General features: G+C 35.7%; 1 protein-coding gene across 1 annotated transcript in view; it reads right to left on the bottom strand.

Annotated features, from left to right (window-relative positions):
• Positions 1-2,379: 2,379 nt before the first annotated feature.
• The window catches only part of LOC102925790 (sulfotransferase 2A1-like), a 36,769-nt gene continuing 17,595 nt past the window's right edge, over positions 2,380-21,553 (bottom strand). The window contains exons 4-6 of the mRNA XM_006998195.4: positions 18,935-19,029; positions 6,354-6,531; positions 2,380-2,515 (exon numbers count right to left, since the gene is read on the bottom strand). Coding sequence (XP_006998257.1) covers positions 2,403-2,515; positions 6,354-6,531; positions 18,935-19,029 — 386 coding nt within the window. The 3' untranslated portion in view covers positions 2,380-2,402. The remainder of the gene's footprint in view (positions 2,516-6,353; positions 6,532-18,934; positions 19,030-21,553) is intronic.

The raw sequence follows: 21,553 nt of genomic DNA, 5'->3' as shown, positions 1-21,553 counted from the left end.
ACGCCAGGGAAGATAAAGAATATATAAGGCCTGAGTAAAGAAGAAGTCTCTCTCTTGCAGCTGAGGATTTTGTACAAGTAAGAACATGGCTGTCTTGTTCTCTTTCTCTGATCTTTCAAATTTTACCTCAATATTTGGCTCTGTTTTTTTATTAATAATCCATTTAACAATTTGTGTTACACACCTGTTAACTGACTTTTCAACAGTGAAAATTTAAGTACAGATTATAAGCAGAAGCAATGATAACATATCCAAAATTTTCTTTTTTTTTTCTTTTTTGAGACAGGGTTTCTCTGTGTAGCTTTGTGCCTTTCCTGGAACTCACTTTGGAGACCAAGCTGGGCTCAAACTCACAGAGATCTGCCTGCCTCTGCCTCCTGAGTGCTGGGATTAAAGGCATGTGCCATGATTGACTGGCTAAATTTTCATCTCATTGTGTAAATTTAAGAAATTCATGTATGCTTCAAGGATTAACATCTTGGATCTATCTGTCACAACTTATACTCTAGATAAGTACTTCTGTCAATCAACAGCAGAAATTTCTTTACCTACTATCAATTCCTAACATTGGGATCTATTTATCTAACTATCTACCTCTGATATGCTTAGTCTATAGACTACTTGAACACCCTATGGATCTGGAAATTTTAAGCATATACCCAAGAAAAAGTTTTTCCACTGTGCTCATTAGCTTTATTTTTTTCCTCCAGTCTATCTCTCCCATCAGATTTCTAATTATTTAAAAACTATAAACTGCTCCAAATTAAAAACAGCTACCCCTAGACTTGCTGTAAACCATATAAACTTGACATTTCTGATGGAATTCCAAACTGGACTTAGCCTCTGGCTTTAACCAGAATGTTCGTACTGCTCTAAATCTCTCTGTATTTTGCCTGCCCCAGGTTGTCCCTGTAAACCTGGATATCAAAACAGATGTCTCCAACCTTAACTCAACTCCTTCCTTCCAATCTTTGATAAGCACTCCAAACATCCAAGGTCCTGACAACACCACCATAATCAGCCAAGAAGCAGTTACAGAACTGATTACATAGGCCTTCATCACCAAAAAACAGTATGAAGTGTCAGGGTCAAAAAAATTCTTAGGACAAATGGCTAAATTGGTGCCTGTTAGCATAAGAAAGTGCATGCTGGCCTCCATGCTTTCATGGCAAATACTGTTACAGAGTTCACACAAGTATCCAGTATCCTGACTCCTCTCTGCTCTTCTCACACCAGTCCCTATCCTGAACTTATCCAGGTCATAGACTTCTATTCCCTAGCCTCACATTTGTATATAAAACAGTCAATTTGACAATGTCCACTCTTTGCTCTTTTGATCTTCTTGGCCATTCTCTCTCATCTTATTCTGTTTTAGTCTTGCTTTCTTGATCCCCACTTAGTGACCTGACCTATTCTGCTGGCCATGTTCTGTCTACTACTTTCTCTCTCTGCTCTGGACTCTTCTAGATGCCCCTAGGTATATTCCCCATCATACCTAAAATAAATAACTTCCCTGTAATTGTAAAAAGGAAAGAAAATATTGCATCATTTTCTCCATTCTGAACATCCATATTTAAATATAAGTGTGTCTATAGGACCCCCAGGCAGAGAGGTGCTATGTGGGAGGAGAAAGTACTAACATGAGTGGATGTATGGCACTTGGCAGTAGAAGGGCAATACTGAGAAAATGAAAATGATGTACATGTATGAAGAAGTTTTATAATGAAACCTGCTATTGTATACACCCAGTAAAAATTACCAAAAAGAAGGATAAAACTGAAATACAAATACACAATTGTTAACAGAAATGTAAGTTTTAAAGCTCTTCTACCATAGAATAGTTAAATTAGGTTTGAATGTCTATAAATACAATTTATTTACTTTTCACCCAAATGTCACAGACCAAAAATTGTCTACAAATTTCTGTAAAGTATTTTGCATTTCAGACATTACAAGGGTTATTTTAAGCTGCAATTCTTTGAAGCACATTGAACTTAATTGTCTATGTATAGCAAACAAACATTTCATGACTCAAGACTACAATATTTAGGGTTGGACAATTGATTCAGAGGTTAACTCTACTACCCCTACAAAAAAACTTGAATTTAGTTCCTAGGATGCAAAGAAAAGAGCTTACAGCACACATAATGTCAACTTCATGGGAACCAATGAATTCTTCTCATCCCTAAAGGTACTACACACAGAAATGTACACACACACACACACACACACACACACACACATACACACACACACACATACATATAAAACAACCACCACTACTGTACTACTATGGCCACTAATAATACTGCTACTATTACTACTAATACATTTTAGAAAAAAAAAAACTACCCAATTCAGTAAACACTAGTGTTCATGTAAGGTTATGAAGTTTTAAGGATTTATTTCCATGGAAACAGCCCTGGAGGGAAACCAGCCATTTTCTCCTGGAATACTTTATCAAAGGCTTCAGCTTGGGCTACTGTAAAATGATTCTTCCAGTCCCCAGTTGTGCCTAGAAAATGTGAAACAGACACATAGATCGGTAAATGTTGATTGTACATATGCTCTTACTCCTTTATTCACATGATTTTACCATTTGTTTAAGTAGGACTGCACAGTCAATAAATTAGAACTTACAGTTATTCTGTGGAGAACAATTCTTATGCTTTGAAAATATGCAAACAGACTTGTACCTCTGTGTAAATAATGTCAACCATCTCCTATACCAACATATACACTAAACAATCTAACAACATAGATACTGGATCTACATTTATTAATGTCCAGATTATTTGTTTTTCTCACTAGACATTCTTCAATCATTCTCAGCAAGATATAGCTTGCTGAGAGCAATCCAGGATGTCGGTTTTCAGTTAGTATGGAGTTTGGTGATGCATAAAGATGATTTCATCCACAGTCTTTACCACCATATCTTGGTTCTCATAACCACATTCTAGGAAGTCTTTAGATTTGGGATTAGAGATCTCAAGTAGTCCAATTTTTCACATTGTATTAGTTGTTCCTTCACCAGGATGTGCTGAAGTGTTCCACATAGTCACTTCTTTTACTTTTGTATCATTATTTGTGTGACTTTAACCATCTCTTCATATCTTTTTTTCCATATAGAATTCCACAGCCCCATCCTTTGTGTATTTTATTTTACAGCTAAGTCACTTTATGCATTTCCTTTTTCTAAACATGGTTGAAATATGCATCTAATACATTTGAAAAGTAAAATATTTCTTAAATTCCCTAGGGCTTCACTAGTCAAAGTGTATCAAACATACAAAACATATTAGTATGAAATTATTAAATAGATTAATGAATGAGTAAGGAATATATTGGCCTTGTTGCCATTTTGCTGATGAAGAAGAATTAGTCCTTGGGATCTTACCAGCATTATAGTAATGTATGCGGTTTTGAAGCCAAAAAGCCTAGCAATAGTAGTCATGTGTTTTCCTTACCAAAATACAATATTTGTGTGTCACATATGTTAACTTTAAATGCCCAGTGTTATACACTATAAGAAATGTAATTATTGATACACCACATTCAAATAATATACCATTACTTGTGATGACTGTAAGAGTGTCATCTATTACTAATGGAATCTATCAATGCCCATTTCTACTTTTCAATTTCATTATTGGAACAAGTTGTGTTATTGTATCCCATACCAATCTTGATTCTCATAAGCCAGACTAGATGCTGAGCTTCCAGAGTCTGAGCAAACTCAGTATGTCTGCCTAATGGAATGAATCAGTCCTAATGAGGGAATCATGTTTCTGGAGCGACACACATGAAGTATAACCCTAATGCATAGTGGCTCAACACTTCTTGGAAAGGAACTTCCTCCTGGTTTTAGAGGCTGTAGGTCTCATAAAATGTTGTCCATACCCTCTAGGCTTTTTTGATCTGTAGATAGTGGGCTTCTCCATAGGTCTTCTTCCCTCTGTGTCTCAGATTAATATCGTTTTTGTACACCAGAGAAAATGATTACTGGCTCAAGTACACTGTCTAGTAAATATCTGCTGTGAATTAATGAGGGTGAAAACCTTTGAAGTTTGTCAGAAGACATTTCCTCCCATGTGTCTTGATTGTGACAATGTCTTTATAAAAGTTATGTCAACTAAACAGGACATCTCTCTGATCTGTTTTTTCTGCAGTATCTAAATATTGAATCAGAATGATCAAAATTGTTTGTGGAAAATTTTTCATTGGAGCTTTAAACTAAATTAATCCCGTCTAGCCAGATAATGGAGTCTCCCAGGTAAATAGTAGCTCTTCATATTATCTCTCTAGAGGCAAGGAAATGTATCTTTCTGGTGTCCTGAGAAAAGCAACTAAAGGACAACAAAAACAAGTTGAGAATTCCTCTGGTTAAAGCAAGTATAACATTTAACACAACTTTTCATGCTTTACAATTTAAGGATTAGGTATGTAAAGGTAAGTAATGAAATAAATTTTAGAATTAATCTTTGATCTACTCATACCTTCCATATTCAAAAAGGAATCAGTCTAATGTAGAAATTAAGAAGATCAAAATTTTCCTCACTCATCTTATTCTTTCCAAAACGTTTCCTAACATATGCATCTCAGCAACTTCTATAATGAAGTCATGAATCAGGGTGAGGTGTGTGATGAAGTTTGTCTCCTCTCAATTGGTCTGGTTTCCTCTGGTATTCTTGGCTTACAGTGAGTGTTAGTACAATGAAAACAATTTCTCAGAATAAAAGTTATCTTCAAATGCAAAAAAAAATGGTGTCATATATAATCACTATGATAATTAAATCACATATGACTTATAGAGCCACACCCATTGTTCTGAAATAACAGATATATACCCTCCTAAAGAATATAATGCATGAAAATATACTATGTTTTAAAAGAAACTAAAGTAAAATCCAAATTCAGATTCATTCTGGAAGAAGATAACTAGAAAAGAGGTAATTATAGTTTTCCTCATGAAATTGTGTCCCGAATTCTATTGCATCTGCTCCATTGTGTCTCAGATAAAAAATATTGTTACATTCAATAGCTCATCTCTAGTAAGCAATCCACTTTATTTCTTTTGGCATTTCATTGGAGCCATTTATGTACACATACTCTCTTATCTCTACCCAATTTTGATTCATTACAGGAAAACCAAGAATGGAAAATGTCTTTTCTAATTGAGTTTCTCAGTTGTAGTACAGAGAACTCTATGACCACAGAACCAGGAGCACATGAGTCTGAGGTTATGGGTCAATGGCAGTGGATCCTCTGATAGGCCGCAGTCCTTATTGTATAGATGACCATTTTCTTGAGTTGACATTTTTGTGTGCCCAAATCTGAGGATAATTTCCTCTTGTGAGGACACCAGGAGTACTGAATTAAATGAAATCCACTAATGACTTTAACTTACTTATCTCTATGTATATTCCTGATTTTTTACAGTCTTATGACCTGATCCTCACACTGTATGTTGGAGAGGGAATGAAGTTTAAGGCTGAAGCATGTAAAAAATGGAAGAGGAAAATTAAACCCATAACTCTCCACTTCTGCGTTTATACCCAGGTTTTTTAGTCATCCCCAAATACTTCACATCTAACTCATTCCTTCTTCAACCTTGAGTCTCACCTCACCAATTATTCACTAATTCGGTGTGTGTAGTCTGGTAGTCACTCCTCAACTGCACAGATATGAAACCACACCCACAATTTGCTCCTAGTGTAAACTGGTGGCACAGACATAGAGAAGATGGCTATTCCTATTCCAAGAGAGACAATTCAGAACAAAGCCAGTAACTATGATCGTGAAGCAATCAGAATTTTGCTTGGCAAATGCCATCATATGTTAACCCTGGAGGACAATTTTCTTAATCCTTGTAAGGTGGCAGACTTTGCCTGTGGTGGATCAGCAGTTTTGATCTGCTGAACATCTTTTTCAGCAGTGAAGGGAAGTGTAATTTGTGCTTATCATGCAATTATATATATTGTATATATGTATGTATGTATATATGTATGTATGTATATATCGTTAGTTCTTTTCATTAATTATTTTCCTTTTACTTTAGGGTTATGCTACTGGGAGCCTACGCAAGCCTCACAAAAACATGCCTACTTTCTCATTTATCATTGGGGATATTGGACACAACACTCTAAAATCCCAAGATCATCCCCCCCCAAATAAATATTTTCATTTTCTGAAGTCCATGCCATTACCATGGAGAGATCCCCCTGGAAGGTCTGTGAAAAACTCTGAGTAATGAGCAGTGACTGCTGACATATTCCCAATTATTTTAGAGTCTCATATGAACAACAAACCCACCACAGATTCTGATATATTTTAGAACTAAAGAGTTTCTTCACCTTTTCTCATGAGGACCAAACCATTAGTAACCACATCTTCTGGGACAAGACTAAAATTTGACATTTTGTTTTCTTTCATGGCTTGGAAGGAGCTGTACTTGAGGACCAGATCTAGTTCATCTGGCTCCAATTTCTTTCCTAGGAAGTCACAGATCTTCTCTATGGTTCCCCTTGTATTCTCAAAGAAGAAACAAAACAAAATGAGGTCAATAATTAGAGAGCTTAGAAAGAACAAATGCAGAGAAGGTAACTACAGATGGACGATGGAAAGAGAAACATGATGAAAAAATGGCACCACAAAATGAGAAAGTATAGAATGGGTTTTAGCAAACAAACAGGCCTTGTATGGAGGGCAAAAGTCACACACAACATTTTTATATTTAGTGTGTTAGAATATGACTGATCTCTGGCCCCTAAAATACAGAGGCTGGGATTTCTTTTATGGGGGAGTTGATATTAGATGGGTCTCATATAACTTAGACTGTCCTCAAATTTACATTGTACTGAATGAGGGCCTTAAACTTCTGATCATTTTGTCTTCATCTGTGTATTGTTATATTCACAGGTGTATGCCTACCCACCTACTAACTACAATGGGATATTTTGTCTGGAGACAGAGTGTGCTATGTCCTATAGAGGGGGGAGTCCTATGTAGTGTGATGTAAATTGCTGTGGAGACCAGAGGACCTCACACAGAAATAGTCAATTCCTCTTAAGAGCTATCATTAATGGTTTGCACCACCATACCCAACCTACCCTGTGATGTTTACAGATACTTATAGAAATACTTCTAGAAGGCAGCCAAGTTGAATGAAGGCCATATGCACAAATAATTGAATGGAGGTTCATGATTATGCCAAATGATACCTTTTCCTATCGGTAACTGAGAATAAGACAGGTTTGAAACACTTTCATAAAAATGTTCTCAATAATTTTTAGTAAGCATTACAGCCAAACTTTAATTTTGTTTTGAATTATGCTTTCATGCTGTTACTTATATGGGCATCAAATCCACAATCTGTTTACCGCAGACCCAAGTAGACTGGCATTATAACTGTGCACTGCCACAACCGGCTCACTTCTAGGGTTGGACATAAGAACACAAAACTTTGGAATAAGGACGACTTTGCATAGAATCCAAGCACTACACATGGGATCATAAAGGTTCTTTTAGCTCTAAACTTGTATCACAGCTTCAGGTGACTTTTAATTGAAAGTAAACAACCATGCCAATAACTGAAAAGAATGTGTTGAATGGTTGGAAGGGAGACTTGTGTGAAACTGAAAAAGCATACAGCAGAGGTGAGTAATGAAGCTTCCTGGGAAAAATTGCATTTATAATGAAAAGTTACAATGTTTTTCAAAAGGCAAGGAATCTGATGGATGGCTTTGCTTCTTACATGGAAACTTTCTATCCCTGGAAAATAAAATCAAGAGAGCAAATTATTTTTGGAATAATTAAATTTTTCTGTTTTTGATTATCCTTGTTTTTCTGACTCCTGCCAAGGAAGTAGGTAGACTAACAACATTTTTTTTCACCTCTTCCACTCCTCTTCCAGATCCAATCCCCAAGTCTGATCCAAACTTCTGCTGGGAAATATCCGTGTCGGCCCCCAACCCCATCTAGAGTGGATCCCAAAGAGCTTCTCCTCCTATCCTGCTCTTCCAACTCATAGCATTATCCCCATGCCCTACTTCAATTGGCCCTACTTGGGAACCCACAGATTGTTCTGGCCAAGGAAAAAATAAACTAACTATATATTTTTGGCTTAATCTCCATTCCTTTGAGTTCCATCCACAAGTATTTTCCACAGCTCTGCATCAAAACACCTACATCAGCGACTTTCACCTCTAGTGAACCTCAGTGATACCCTTAAACATCTGTACCATACATCATTGCTTTGTCTAACACCTCAACTCCATCAAGCATTTCCCAAGAACCCATAGGCAAAGGTGGTCTTGAAAGCAGTAGGCTCAATGCAGAGCTTTACCTCTCCATTTTCCTTGTAGTCTAGTCTCCTAGTTTCATCCTCATCTCTGTGCAGAACACCTGCTGTAGTCTCTCCCCAAAACTCCCCAATATAATGTGTATAACATAGGTCTTATTCTCCAAAGTTCCCTCTACCTACACATTGCTTTCCCCTCACCTACAAATCAAGAAGTCACTCCATAAGAAACCACAGGTCACTCTGACCAGGAAAGCAAGTAGGCTATCTATAGATTCTCACATCTACCTCTGTTATCTCAAGGCCAATTAATCAGTTTTATTCACAGCTTTATATGAAAATTTTGCTGACGCCTATCCTCTCTCAATGCCCCCATTTCCAGGTGATTATCTATGCAGTATTTGTGGAAAACTCTGCTTCCTTCCATCTTGGTGTCCTTCTTATCCCCACTCATAGGCCACCCCTTTTCTAAGTGTCATGGAATGTTCCTGTACACTGTATAAATTATGCCCAGATTGGTTTAATGAAAAAGCTGACTGACCAATAGCCAAGCAAGATATGGTTAGGCAATAAAACCAAATTATGGAGGAGGAAATGAAGGACAGAGTGGGAGTGAGCCACTCAAGAAGCAAGATGTTATAAGCTGGTGAAACCACAGGACATGTGGCAATACAAAGATTAATAAATATGGATTAATTTAAATATAAGATCTAGTTAGTAAAAAGCTTGAGCTATTGGCTGAGCATTTTTTAAATAATAGAAGCCTCTGAGTGGTAATTTTAGAAGTGGCACGTGGGAGAGAAATATCCATTTACATATGGCACCCACAGTGGGTCCCACAGTGTGAGAGGTCTTAAAAAGTCTTCTAGACACACAAAAACAGTGACAAAACCAGCATTATCATCCATGCGTCTCATGTGGGCCATTATATAGAGATTGGCTTCCCCTGGCTGTGACATGTGATTTTGAGTTGCAGCATGGCAAGTTATCACATTCTCACCCAGAATGAGGTACAGAGAGGCAACTCCCAGCCACATGGTAGGTGGCAAATTAAGGTTTTTTGCTCATAAAGACAGAAAGGGTTAGAGATACACAGTAAGGACAAATTTAGACAAAATGTACTCTAAGTGGATCGCACTATGTTTGAAAAATGTATGTAGGCTTGGGAGAGGAAGAGAAAGAATAGAAACAGTCATAGATTTAAAATGTTTTAAAATTAATTAAGTAAAATCCCTAAAAATGAATACGAATAATAAAAATTATGCTAAGACATATACAGATAAAAATACACAAATAGTCTAGATTCTATATTATGCTGTATGTTGTGTTTAGATTGTTTGAATGTTTATGTGTGGATCATAACATCTGAGAGACATTTGATTGTGAAAGCTATTAAATTAAAACAATTCATATAATTTAAAATTATCTTGATTTCAAAATTTAAGTCAAAAGGTATGTTAATTGTGGGAGAGTATTTGCTTTTGTTTCCACAGAAAATAAGAGCAAATGAATTCATCCTGAGTCTACGAAAATCAGGTTTGAACAAGAAAGATCCCCTAAATTCCTGACTACAGAGATGGGAAAACAAACCTAAAGTAAATACAAGAAAAATGGTGTATATTTTACCTGCCCCAACATAAAACAAAAAATTATTTTTGGCTAGTTTGTGTATAATGCACAGTTTATATTTTTAATAAAGGATATATATATATATATATCCTTTATGAAATATATATATATATATATATATATATATATATATATATATATATATATATATATATATATATACCTTTACAAGGTTACATATTTTCAGACCAAGGGGACAAAACACCAATAAAATGTTGAGGGTGATCCAACATCCAAAATAGTTTTAATATTGCTAGCTGTAGTGATCCTGCCTCACAAAATATTCAAGCCAAAACTTAGCAATGATCCCAATTTTCTCCGAGTTTTGGATAATTTACCAGCACCCACCAAACAGCAGGAAGTAGTCTAGAAATCTAGATCTACAGTCCCCAAATATTGGTTATAAATGTTTGCTTTCATTTAAGAATGGTTGGTTACAAATTGAATTTGGTCATAATCTCTTTCTAAAATAAGAAAGGGGATATGACATAGAAATGATGGGAAATGGTTACATTATTATGATGGGGAAAAAGTGTAAATTATGGAATAATTAATCTCTGTAAACAATTGTTAAACGCTAAATATTTTATATTGGAATGAATTTTACTTTATTTATACAAATTTAAAGTTACTTTTGTTATAATGTATGTATACTACTACTATTGCTTTAGGTAACTTTGGTGCAACTCAATAATAAATATATAATTAAGCAATACAGATCAGTAGTCATCTATAATAATCAAATTTATAGTCTTGTTAGTTAGATGTTCTAGGTATACAAACATGTATTTTAAAGAGATAGGCAATCTTCAGAACATTGAAAGAACAAAAAAATATGACATTTTAAATGTTTTAATAATTAAAGTTTTTCATGAAAGTGAGATATGTCTGTCCTGGCAGCACTAATCTACTTCAGAATAGATGGTGAACATCAAAGAAACTGCATGGAGTTTTTTTTTTTTCTTTTTAATGACTAAAGCTAGCAATGTGGGCAAAGCAACGGCCTTTGCTTCCATTGCTGACAGTCACTGTAAAAACTAGATCAGGAGAATGCAACAAGTGGTTACTGCCAATCTTTGCCAACACAACGTAGGAAGTCTTTCAGAATCTTCTGTTCACAATAAAGTTTGTAGGATATTCCAGGCCTGTATGGGAACGATGGATGCCCCATCGTTGCAGAGGATCTTTGGTTGATATAGCCTGATGTCCCTGTCATTGAGTAATATTTCATCCTTCTGGGATTTGATGGAGTTGAAAAATAAATAGTTATAAATGAATATTCCTTAGTTATAATGGAAAGTAAATTAGATACAAAACTTTAGACTAAGATATGTTACATAATTATTTTCTCTACTTTTGCTAAACACAAATGGATTGGGTATTGGTACTGTAATTCTTAATAACTTTTTTCCATTTTATATAGCTTTACTATGTTAATGCTAAAACCTTCCTATTAATTTAGACAAAAAAAGAGGGAAATGTTTTGGAATATTTCTATACCCCGTGTAAACTATGTTCTGATTAATTAATAAAGAAGCATGTTGACCAAAACCCTGACTGGATGATGTTAGGTGGACAAACTAAACTACAGAGGGGAAGAAGAAGGGCACAGTGGAGAGACACATCTGAGATGCCAAAGGAGCAAGGTGCTCGAGGACAGGTAAAGCCATAGACCTGTGACAATACAAAGATTAATAAAGATTGGTTAATTTAAATGTAAAGGTGAGAAATCAAACCAAAATTATTCAAAAAATAATTTGGAGGATATTTTATACTTATTAAGGTAAATATCCACCACGATGACATTTTAATTCTTAACATTTATTCTCCAATGCAACGGCACCCATATTTGTAAGAGAAACATGACTAACACTTAAATCAAAAGCCAAATCCCAAACATTTATACTGGGACACTTCAGCCACTCATTCCTACAAATGGACATGCCATCCAGAAGGAAATTAAATGGAAGAATAATGGAATTATCAAATATTATAGCGGAATTGACCACAGGACATAAATCTATAGTATGTATCACCCAAACACAAAAGGTTATACTTGTTTCTCATTTTTTCATGGAACCTTCTCCAAAATTGATCATGTACTCAGTTACAAATCAAGTATCCACAGATTAAAACAATTGTAATAACACACTATATACTATGAGACCACTGTGAGTAAAATTTGCATTTGAAAATAACAGAAACTATAGAAAGCCTATAAAATCATGAAAACTAAAAAACTCCTAACTGAATTAACAATGAGGCAAGAAAGAAATAAAGTTATTGAACACTTCTTAGAATTCAATTAAAATAATTCCATGACCTACCGAAACGAATGGGACACAATTAAAGCTGTATTAAGAGAAGACTCATAGCACTAAGAACCTGGAAGGAGAATTTAGAGAATTCTCATACCAGAGAATTAACAGCACAATGAACAGCTCTAGAACAATAAGAAGCAGATACACATATTACAAAGAATTCAGGAAATAATCAAATAGAGGATGAAAATCAATATAATAGAAACAAAGAGAACAATGCAAACAATCAATGAGACTTCAAGTTGCTTCTTTGAGGAAAAACAAGGTAGACAAACATTTATCTAAACTTACTAAAAGGCAGGGAGAGAATATCCAAATTAACAAAATCAGAAATGAAAAGAGAGACATAACAAGTGAAACCTAGAATATTAAGGAAATCGTTGGGGCATACTTCGAAAATGTTTACACTGCAAACTTGGAAAATATAAAAGAAGTGAACAACATTTGTGTTAGATATCACTTACTGAAGTTATATGAAGTTCAAAACAATTTATATAGATGCATAATCCCCAAAGAAATAGAAGCAGTCATTAAAAGTCTCCCAACCAATAATACTAGATTGTTTGAGTACATAATTCTACCAGACATCCAAGAAGTGCTAATAAGTATACCCATCAAATTATTCTACAAGATAGAAATAAATGGGATATTGCCAAATTATTTTATGAGACCACAGTTACCCTGATATCTGAAACACAAAAAGAAAAAAACAAAAATAGAATTACAGACCAATTTCCCTCATGAACATAGATGTAAAATACTCAATAAAGTACTCACAAAACTGGATCCAATAAAACAAAAAGATAATCCAAACTGGTTAGGTGGGCTTCATCCCAGAGATGCAAGGATGATTCAACATATAAAAATATTTAATTAAATACATCATATAGACAAACTGAAAGAAAAGCACCACAGGATCATCCGATTAGATGCAAATAAATCCCTTGACAAACAGGAGCACCCCTTCATGATAAATATCTTGGAGAGACATTCTAAGGGCAATATATTGCAACCAATAGCCATCATCAAATTAAATGGGGAGAAAGTCAAAACAATTACACAATAAGAGGAATGTGACAAGGCTTTCCACTCTTTCTACATCGTTTTAATACAGTACTTGAAGTGTTGTCTAGCAGAACAGGACAACTTAAGGAGAATAATGGGAAACAAATTGTAAAGGAAGTAAAAAAATTACTATTTGCAGGTGATACAACAGTATACATATTCTATACCAAAAATTCTACCAAGGAGATTGATAATTGATAAACATCTTGAGTGAAGTAGCTGGGTTCATAAACAACTGAAAAAAAAACCCAGTAGCCCTCCTATATTCAAATGATAAATGGGGTGAGAAAGAAATCAGGAAAACAACATCCTTCACAATAGCGACAAGTAAGATAAAATATCTTGGTGTAACTGTAAGAAAGCAAGTGAAAAACCAGTACAACAGAAACCTAAAGACTCTGAAGGAAGAAATTGGAGAAGATTTCAAAGCATGGAAATGTCTTCCATATTCATTGATCATCAGGTTTAACATAGTAAAACTGGTCAACTTATAAAAAGAAATCTACAGATCAAAATTCTAACACAATTTTTTACAGATCAGAAAATAACAATACGGGGCTGGAGAGATAGTTCAGCGTTTAAGAGCACTGACTGCCCTTCCAGAGGTCCTGAGTTCAATTCCCAGCAATCACATGGTGGCTCACAACCGTCTGTAATGAGATCTGGTGCCCTCTTCTGTATATATGATAAATAAATAAATTAAAAAAAATCTTTAAAAAAAAAAACAATACTCAACTTTGTATGAAAAAATAAAAAGAAAAGCAGGGTAGCTAAAGCAATCTTGGACGAGAAAATAACAACACTATCCCTGATTTAAAGCTATACCACAAAGTACTAGTAAGAAAACTCATATCCTTTTGTCATTATAAACGGAGAGATTGTTCTTTTGATAAGATCAAGGACACAGAAGTAAATACACACACCTGTGGACATTTGATTTTTGACAGAGAATCCGAAATTACACAATAGGAAAAACAACATTTTTAACAAATGGCACTGGTAAAACTGGATGTTTGCATGTATAAGAATGCAAATAAATGGAAATCTATCATTGTACAAAAATCAAGTCCAAGAAGATCAAAGACAACAACATAAATCCAGACACACTTAAGCTCATAAAAGAGAAGGTGGGATATAGCCTTGAACACATTGAAACAAGAGACAACTTTCTGAGCAGAATACTAATTGAGCAGGCAATAACACTGACAATTAACAAATGGGATGTTATAAAACTGAGACACTTGTGTAAGGCAAAGGAAACTGTTAATAGGACAAAAGGCCATTCACACAATGGGCAAAGATTTTAACCACTTCCACATTGGACATAGGTGCAATACCTAAAACATATAAAGAACACAAAAAACTAGATATCAATAAAATAAACAATCCAATTTAAAAATGAAGTACAGATCTGCACAGAGATTTCCTAACAGGGGTGTATCAAACGGCTGAGAAATAGTCAAAGAAATATTCAAATCCTTAGCCATCAGGGAAATGCAATAAAAAAAAAACAATGAAATTTTATCTTACCCCTGTCAGAGTGGCTAAGATCAAAATTACCATTGACAGATTTATGGTGAAGAGCACGTGGAACAAGAGGAACACTCCTCCACTGCTGGTGGGAGTGCAAACTTATATAGCCACTTTGGAAATAAATATGGCAGTTTCCAAGAAAATTGGGAATCGAAATACCACAAGACTCAGTTATACCATAACACTCTGGCCGTATGCCTAAAGAACAATCCATACCACAGGACATTTGTTCAACTATGTTTATAGAATCTTTATTTGTAATAGCCAGAAACTGTAAATAAACTCAATAGAAAAGTGGATACAGAAAATCTGGTTTATTTATATAATGGAGTATTACTCAGCTGTTAAAAACAATGACATCATTAAATTTGAAGGCAAACTGATGGATGTAGAAAAGATAGTCATGATTAAGGCAATTTTGACACAGAAATACAAGAATGGTATGTACTCAATCATAAGGGACTATTACATCAGAAGTAAAGGAGAACCAAGCTACAACTGACAGATCAAGAGAAACTAAATAATTAGGTATGCCCAAGGGGGGTTATGCATGAATGTCACTGTAAGGAAGTAAATTGGACATTGCTAGTGGATGGGGGAGAGTCTTTGAAGGGAGAATGGATATGGGAACAGGAGGGGTCATGTGGGTGGAGGATGGGTTGAGAGAGAATTAGGAGAGACAATGGAATATGGGGGCATCACTGGGATGAGATGGAAACCTAGAGCAATGGAAACACCCTCAGGAATGGATGAGGGTGACCTAGTAACATAGAATATGGCAGCTGAACTAGCCATCTCCTCTAACCAGGCAAGATTTCCTTTGGGAGGCCTGGGACACCAGCCCAGATACAAAGCCTTCAACCTACAATCTGTCCTGCTGAGAAAATTTGCTTGGATAAAGTTGTGGCAGCATTTGGGGGAAATGAACAAGTAATGACCGGCAGAGCACAGACCCATATCCAGAGAGGGGCTCCCATCTGAGGGCCAGCACCCAGAGAATTAGGATAGCAAAAATATGAATGGCAAAAGAAGTCAATGAAATGATATACTGCTTTTCTCATAGACTGATATCTAGTAATACTGTCATCACATAGGCCTCACCACAAAGCAACTGATGGAAAAATATGCAGAGACTACAGCCAAACATTAGGCGGAGCTCACAAATACACTTCAGAACAGGGCAAGGATGGAGTGTAGGAGCCAGTGATATCAAAGTCACCAAAAGAAAATCCACAAAATCAACTAACCTGGGCTCTAAGAGTCTAAAAGCCAGAGAGGAGGGAGGACATAAAGAAACAAGGCCCTCCACATCAGCATGAGAAAAACACTTATGAAGCGACATTCTGAAGCATGCAGCATTGTCCTCTATGTCTGCACCAGTTCTTTACTTATAAATTAGAGTTTTTAGTTTCATGATTTTTTTGGCTTCCCATGTGATCAAACATTGAGATCTGTGATTTTTTGTGCCATTTATTGTGATACTTTTGTTCTGTTGATTTGTCTTGTCCAACTCAAAGATGATAGTATTGTCTCATCATATTGTACTTTATTTTGTTATAATTTCTAAAAATGAATGAATGAATGAGTGAGTGAATGAATGAGTGAGTGAATGAATGAATGAAAATCTAGGCACCCGGGTAAAGGTTAACACCTAAATTGTCATTTATACCTGCTGTGATAGGGAAAATCAGGTTTATGCATTGCAGTGACACTGTATATATTAACCACTCCAGGCCAGGCTTCATGTTGAGAAGTAATTAACCAACATATAAGAGACTCCATAGGTTTTTGTTTTGTTTTGTTTTGTTTTTTGGTGTGTGTGTGTGGGGGGGGTGCTCACAGTTAGTTACACTTTGGTGTTTTTCTTTTGTTCCTTTTTTAATTAGTATTAAAAATTTTCTATTCATTTTACATACTGACCACAGATCCCCTTCCCCACCTTCCTCTGACCACCATATCCTTCCCCCTCAACCCATACCTCAATTCCCATCTCCTCCAACACAAGACCAATGATGGGGAGTCAGCAGAGCCTAATACACTCAGTTGAGCCAGGTCCAAGCCCCTACTCTGCTGGGGATAACATTCTGTATAAATAAACACTGATTGGCCAGTGGCCAAGCAGGAAGGATAGGTGGGACTAACAGAGAGGAGAAAAGAGGAAACAGGAAGGCAGAGGAGAGACTGTCTGGAGCCACAGCCAGGACAAGGAAGATGTAAAGTACCAGTAAGCCATGAGCCAAGTGGCAAAGTAAAGATTAATAGAAAGGGGTAGATATAAGTGTAAAAGCTAGACAATGTTAGGCTTGAGCTAATGGCCAAGCAGTTTAAATAATGTAAGACTCTGTGTGTTTATTTTATAAGTGGGATCTGGGACTGGCAGGTCTTGGTGACAGGAGCTGGAGAGATATTCTCCAACAACACTACTCCTGCACCAAGGTTGTGTAAGTTGTCCCACGCTAGATGTGTGGACTCTCAAAAGCCTGCTATACACCAGGTATGGTTCCTGTTCCCACTGTCGGGGGGCCCATTAAGCAGAACAAACTAATCAACTGTTTTGCCTATGCAGAGGGCCTAGTCCAGTCTCATGGTGTTTTTCCCTTTTGCTATTGTTTTCATTTGGGGAATTTTTTTTTAACAATGAATTTGAAGTTGGGTATGTAAGGATGGAGAGATGATTTGGAAAGAATTGTGTGAGGGAAAGAATCTGATCAAACTATATTTAAATTGCCATGTGTGGTGGTGCTTGACTTTAATCCCAGCACTCAGGAGGCAGAGGCAGGCAGATTTCTGTGTTCAAGGCAAGGCTGGGCTACAAACTGAGTTCCAGGACAGGCTCCAAAATAATACATAATTAATAATTGTTTTAAAAAATAAAAACTATAATAAGAGAAAATAAAAGCAACAAAAAAGTTACAACAATCAGCAGCCTTTGTCATCACCAGAGTCTACTTCTATAAGGTTAGCAGTGGCTGTAAAACTGCTTCTCCTTAACTAAATTTTTGAAGAATTCTAATGGTGGACAAGTGTTTTTTCTGACAGACTGTTTGCTCAAGACAATTTTCTTTTGCTCAGTAAAAGTACAATTGATAACTTTATCATTGATTATACACGTGTAAATGATGGTTGTGTTTCACATGTAACTTTCAAACTACTTAAAATTTTGAGTTGCTGATCAAATGATAATACTTTTTTGCTTATATGCTTGGTTTCATTATTATGTGCCCATCATTAGAGGGAAGATGTTTTTAAATACATGAAAATAAATTAGACAAATGAACTTCAAAATTATTTTCCTTATTAGTCTTTTGAAACAAGGTCTCTTGTACCCAAGGTTGGCCTCAAACACACCAGACAACCAAGGATGGCCTGTGGTTCGGAGTTAGTCTCTAACTCTCAGTGCAAGTTTGACAATCGTGTGATATCCTGACAAGATATGTTTTTTAATTTTTAAAGTAAGAGATATTTGTGACATGAACATATTACTTAAACATATGCATGACTTTCAGTGGGACATTTCAATGAAAAGAAACCTGAAAAATAACAAAAGTGTATGGCTTATAAGAGTATTTAGTTATATATCATTACTTAGTGTTGAAATATTTTAGATATTCTCTTCTAAGAGTATTGAAATTTCCAGTGTCTTCTAACTCACCATGCAGAAACGCTCAGTACTTCAGAGCACAGGACACCTTCCTCCTGAAAGATTGAATGCCTTTGTCCCTCTTCTTATCATCAAAGGGAGATGGTATACATTTTGGCACATCAGTGGTATGACACTGTTTACCCCTTCCAAATAGCACTTTGTTATCAGCTGTATCAAAATTGTTGCATAGACAGATTTGAAACACCACTAGATCAAGTTTGAGCTCCCCCAATCTACTTCAGGGTCAAGTAGGGTGGACTAGGAGGCTGGAGAGTAAATGACAGACCACATTAATAAAGGAAATAGGGTATGAACTCACATTTAGTGACTCTTCATGATCCTACCAGTGATAGAAGAGGTTGAATAGGGATACTGAACAAATTGGGATGTTGTATGGGATGAATTGCTAAAGGATTTTGTGATTGCTGTAAGAATGACAGTTACCTTTTTCATGTCTTCATAGCTCAATAACAGGAAGTTGTCCTTTTCTCTCACAGAGAGCCAGTTACGGGTGTGCTCAAACCATGATCCATATGGCACTGTATGAAAGGGGAAGGAAATTATTGATTACAAAGAATAAAATTGAGGTCTGCCTCTTATTATTCACTTTCCACAAATGGTAGACAACTTTACTAAGAAAAACCGAATCAGTATTTAAAGCATTTAATGTGATATTTTATGTAGCCATGTCAGAGGAGCTGTAGGTGGCAACTGAAGGTCAGTAGGTTGGTCCACCAGGAAGGAAAGTTCTAATGGGTGAATCTCAGATAGATGAGGCCCCAAAGGCTTTGGCTCTAGAATGACTTTTGCTTATGTTGTACCTTAACATTTATGCCACTGCTATTTTCCTATGGCATCTAGCAAGGTGTGAATGCATGCAGGAAGATCCCCACTTCCCTTAATTTTTTATGACTATCTCCAGGAAATATCCCATTCTACTGGGCATTTTAATTAGTGGATTATTATAAAAATAATTTCTTCCTAAGCTATTCTGTTTAGAGCAATGATTTTATACAAAATAATGGTGTTGGTTTAAACAGCATTTTGAGGATTTGGGTTCTTTAATAAATAGAGTAATTGGTTATGATAGTTTTGTTGAGTAGGGAAACTAATAAAGCCAAATGCAAGATAGGTGTTTCCTGTGCCCATGATAAAGCATGGGCTGCAGAAGATAGAAAATAAGAACAAGGAAATTTCACAGACCTAGTTTCTTTTGAGGATCAATGTGGATTGTGGTTTAGATTAATGATTAAGAAAAACAATTATGTTGTAGAATATTTTTAAAAGTATGTTACTTTTTTATGTTGCACTTGTTTAACTTTGGGATGTTATGTTATGGTACCTGTCTAAACACCTGATAGTTTAATAAAGATCTGAAGCCAATAGGGAGGCATGAGAAAGGACAGAAAGCACTGGCAGACAGAGGGCATATGGAAGAATTCTGGGAGTAAAAAAGATCAATGAATGAGAGAGAAATAGGAAGACATCAGAGTCAGCCAACCAGATACACAGCCAGTGCCAGAAGAAGTAATAAGAAGAGTAAGATTACAGATGTAAGAGAATGTGAAAATCCCAGAGCCAAAAGGGAGATGAGATTATTTAAGTTAAGGAAAGTGAGCACGAAACAAGTCATACTAAGCCCAGGTATTTACAAGTAAGAATAAGCCTCTTTGTGTGGTACATTTGGGAGCTGGATGGTAAACCACCCAAAAGAGTAAAAAATGTACAATAACACAATTGTGTCCCAAAAGTTAAGCTAGCTCAAGTTCTTTTAATCTTAATTTTGAGAGATGTGACATGGGCTTCAGTGTGCATCATAGCTAAAACTAAGCTTTCAATGTGACTTACAGGTAGGATAAGATATTTTTGTTAATAACCTTGAGATGAAAAACCTGGGGAAACCATCTAAAGTTTAAAAAGGCACATAGTTGAGTGAGGGACTCATTGAGGTCAAGAAACAAGAACAAAGCAGCCTAGTTATTATTTGTGGATGGTCTTACTTGTTAGGATGGTTTGGCAAACCAAGATGATGATTAATTCCTTAATCCTTAAATCCTGATAATTAATTCAAAGACCGTGATTATTTAATGCCCATTTATGCACTCTGCTTCCTGATACAAAAAAAAAGCTATTGAGGAATGAAAACACAATCTGAGAATTTAAAAGACAGAATACTGTTTGTTTTTCATATATAATAATTTAGGTTTGTGATTCTTTTATGATTGTTTATAAGATTACCATTTGAGATAAGTAATAAAATCATCGATCCTTCCTTTGTAACCACAAAATTTAGCCTGGCAGTAAAAGAATGACTGAGAAATATATCTTACTTGCTTATATTCTGTTAATCAATACCAAGTTGCTTGGATATGAATGTATGTGGGTTCTTTGGGTAATTTGTTTTATATCCATAATGTGTAGGATGTTTAATCATTTGAAGGAAATTGGAAATCATGTTTTCTAACTGTATTCATTGTAATAATGTACTTGAAAAATAGAATGTATCCACATTGAAGGTTTTATATTGCCTGAGAGATTTTGTTCAGATATATAAGTCTTAAGAGGTACATAGAAAAATGATGGAGAAATATAAATGTTTGTGCATGTTTCCTTCTTTTTGTTGGCCCCAGAGAGTTAAAGCTTTTCCTCTCTCTGGCTCCAGTGAATAAATTTTACACCCTCAGATAGAAAAGTCAAGTTAAGTGATTAGTTTATTGACTCCATGTCTTCTCCTTCAATCCTTGAGCTCCTGAAGGCTGGTCATCATTTCAATGATATCATTTGCCACACAAACACAGTTAGTAAGCAGATAAAATCCAGTTCATTTGTGAACTCATCACCTCACAGATATACTACTGATGCCATGAGGAGACATCCTATTGGCAAGTAGCAGTGACAAAGTCATGAGTTGGTAAAATGTGATCACAACAGTACAGGAAGCCAAAGGATTCTGAGCATTTCCAGCTTGGGACTTTTTATTACAATCATGTCTGCAGAACTCTATTAACCCCTTCTGAGGGATATCTCTTTCCACACACTTTTACCTCTAAGTTTCCACAACTT

This window comes from Peromyscus maniculatus, chromosome 1 (genome assembly GCF_049852395.1).
Source record: "Peromyscus maniculatus bairdii isolate BWxNUB_F1_BW_parent chromosome 1, HU_Pman_BW_mat_3.1, whole genome shotgun sequence".
In the NCBI taxonomy this organism is placed as follows: domain Eukaryota; kingdom Metazoa; phylum Chordata; class Mammalia; order Rodentia; family Cricetidae; genus Peromyscus; species Peromyscus maniculatus.
The sequence above is the reverse complement of the archived record's forward strand: the minus strand, read 5'-3'. Positions and strand labels throughout refer to the sequence as shown.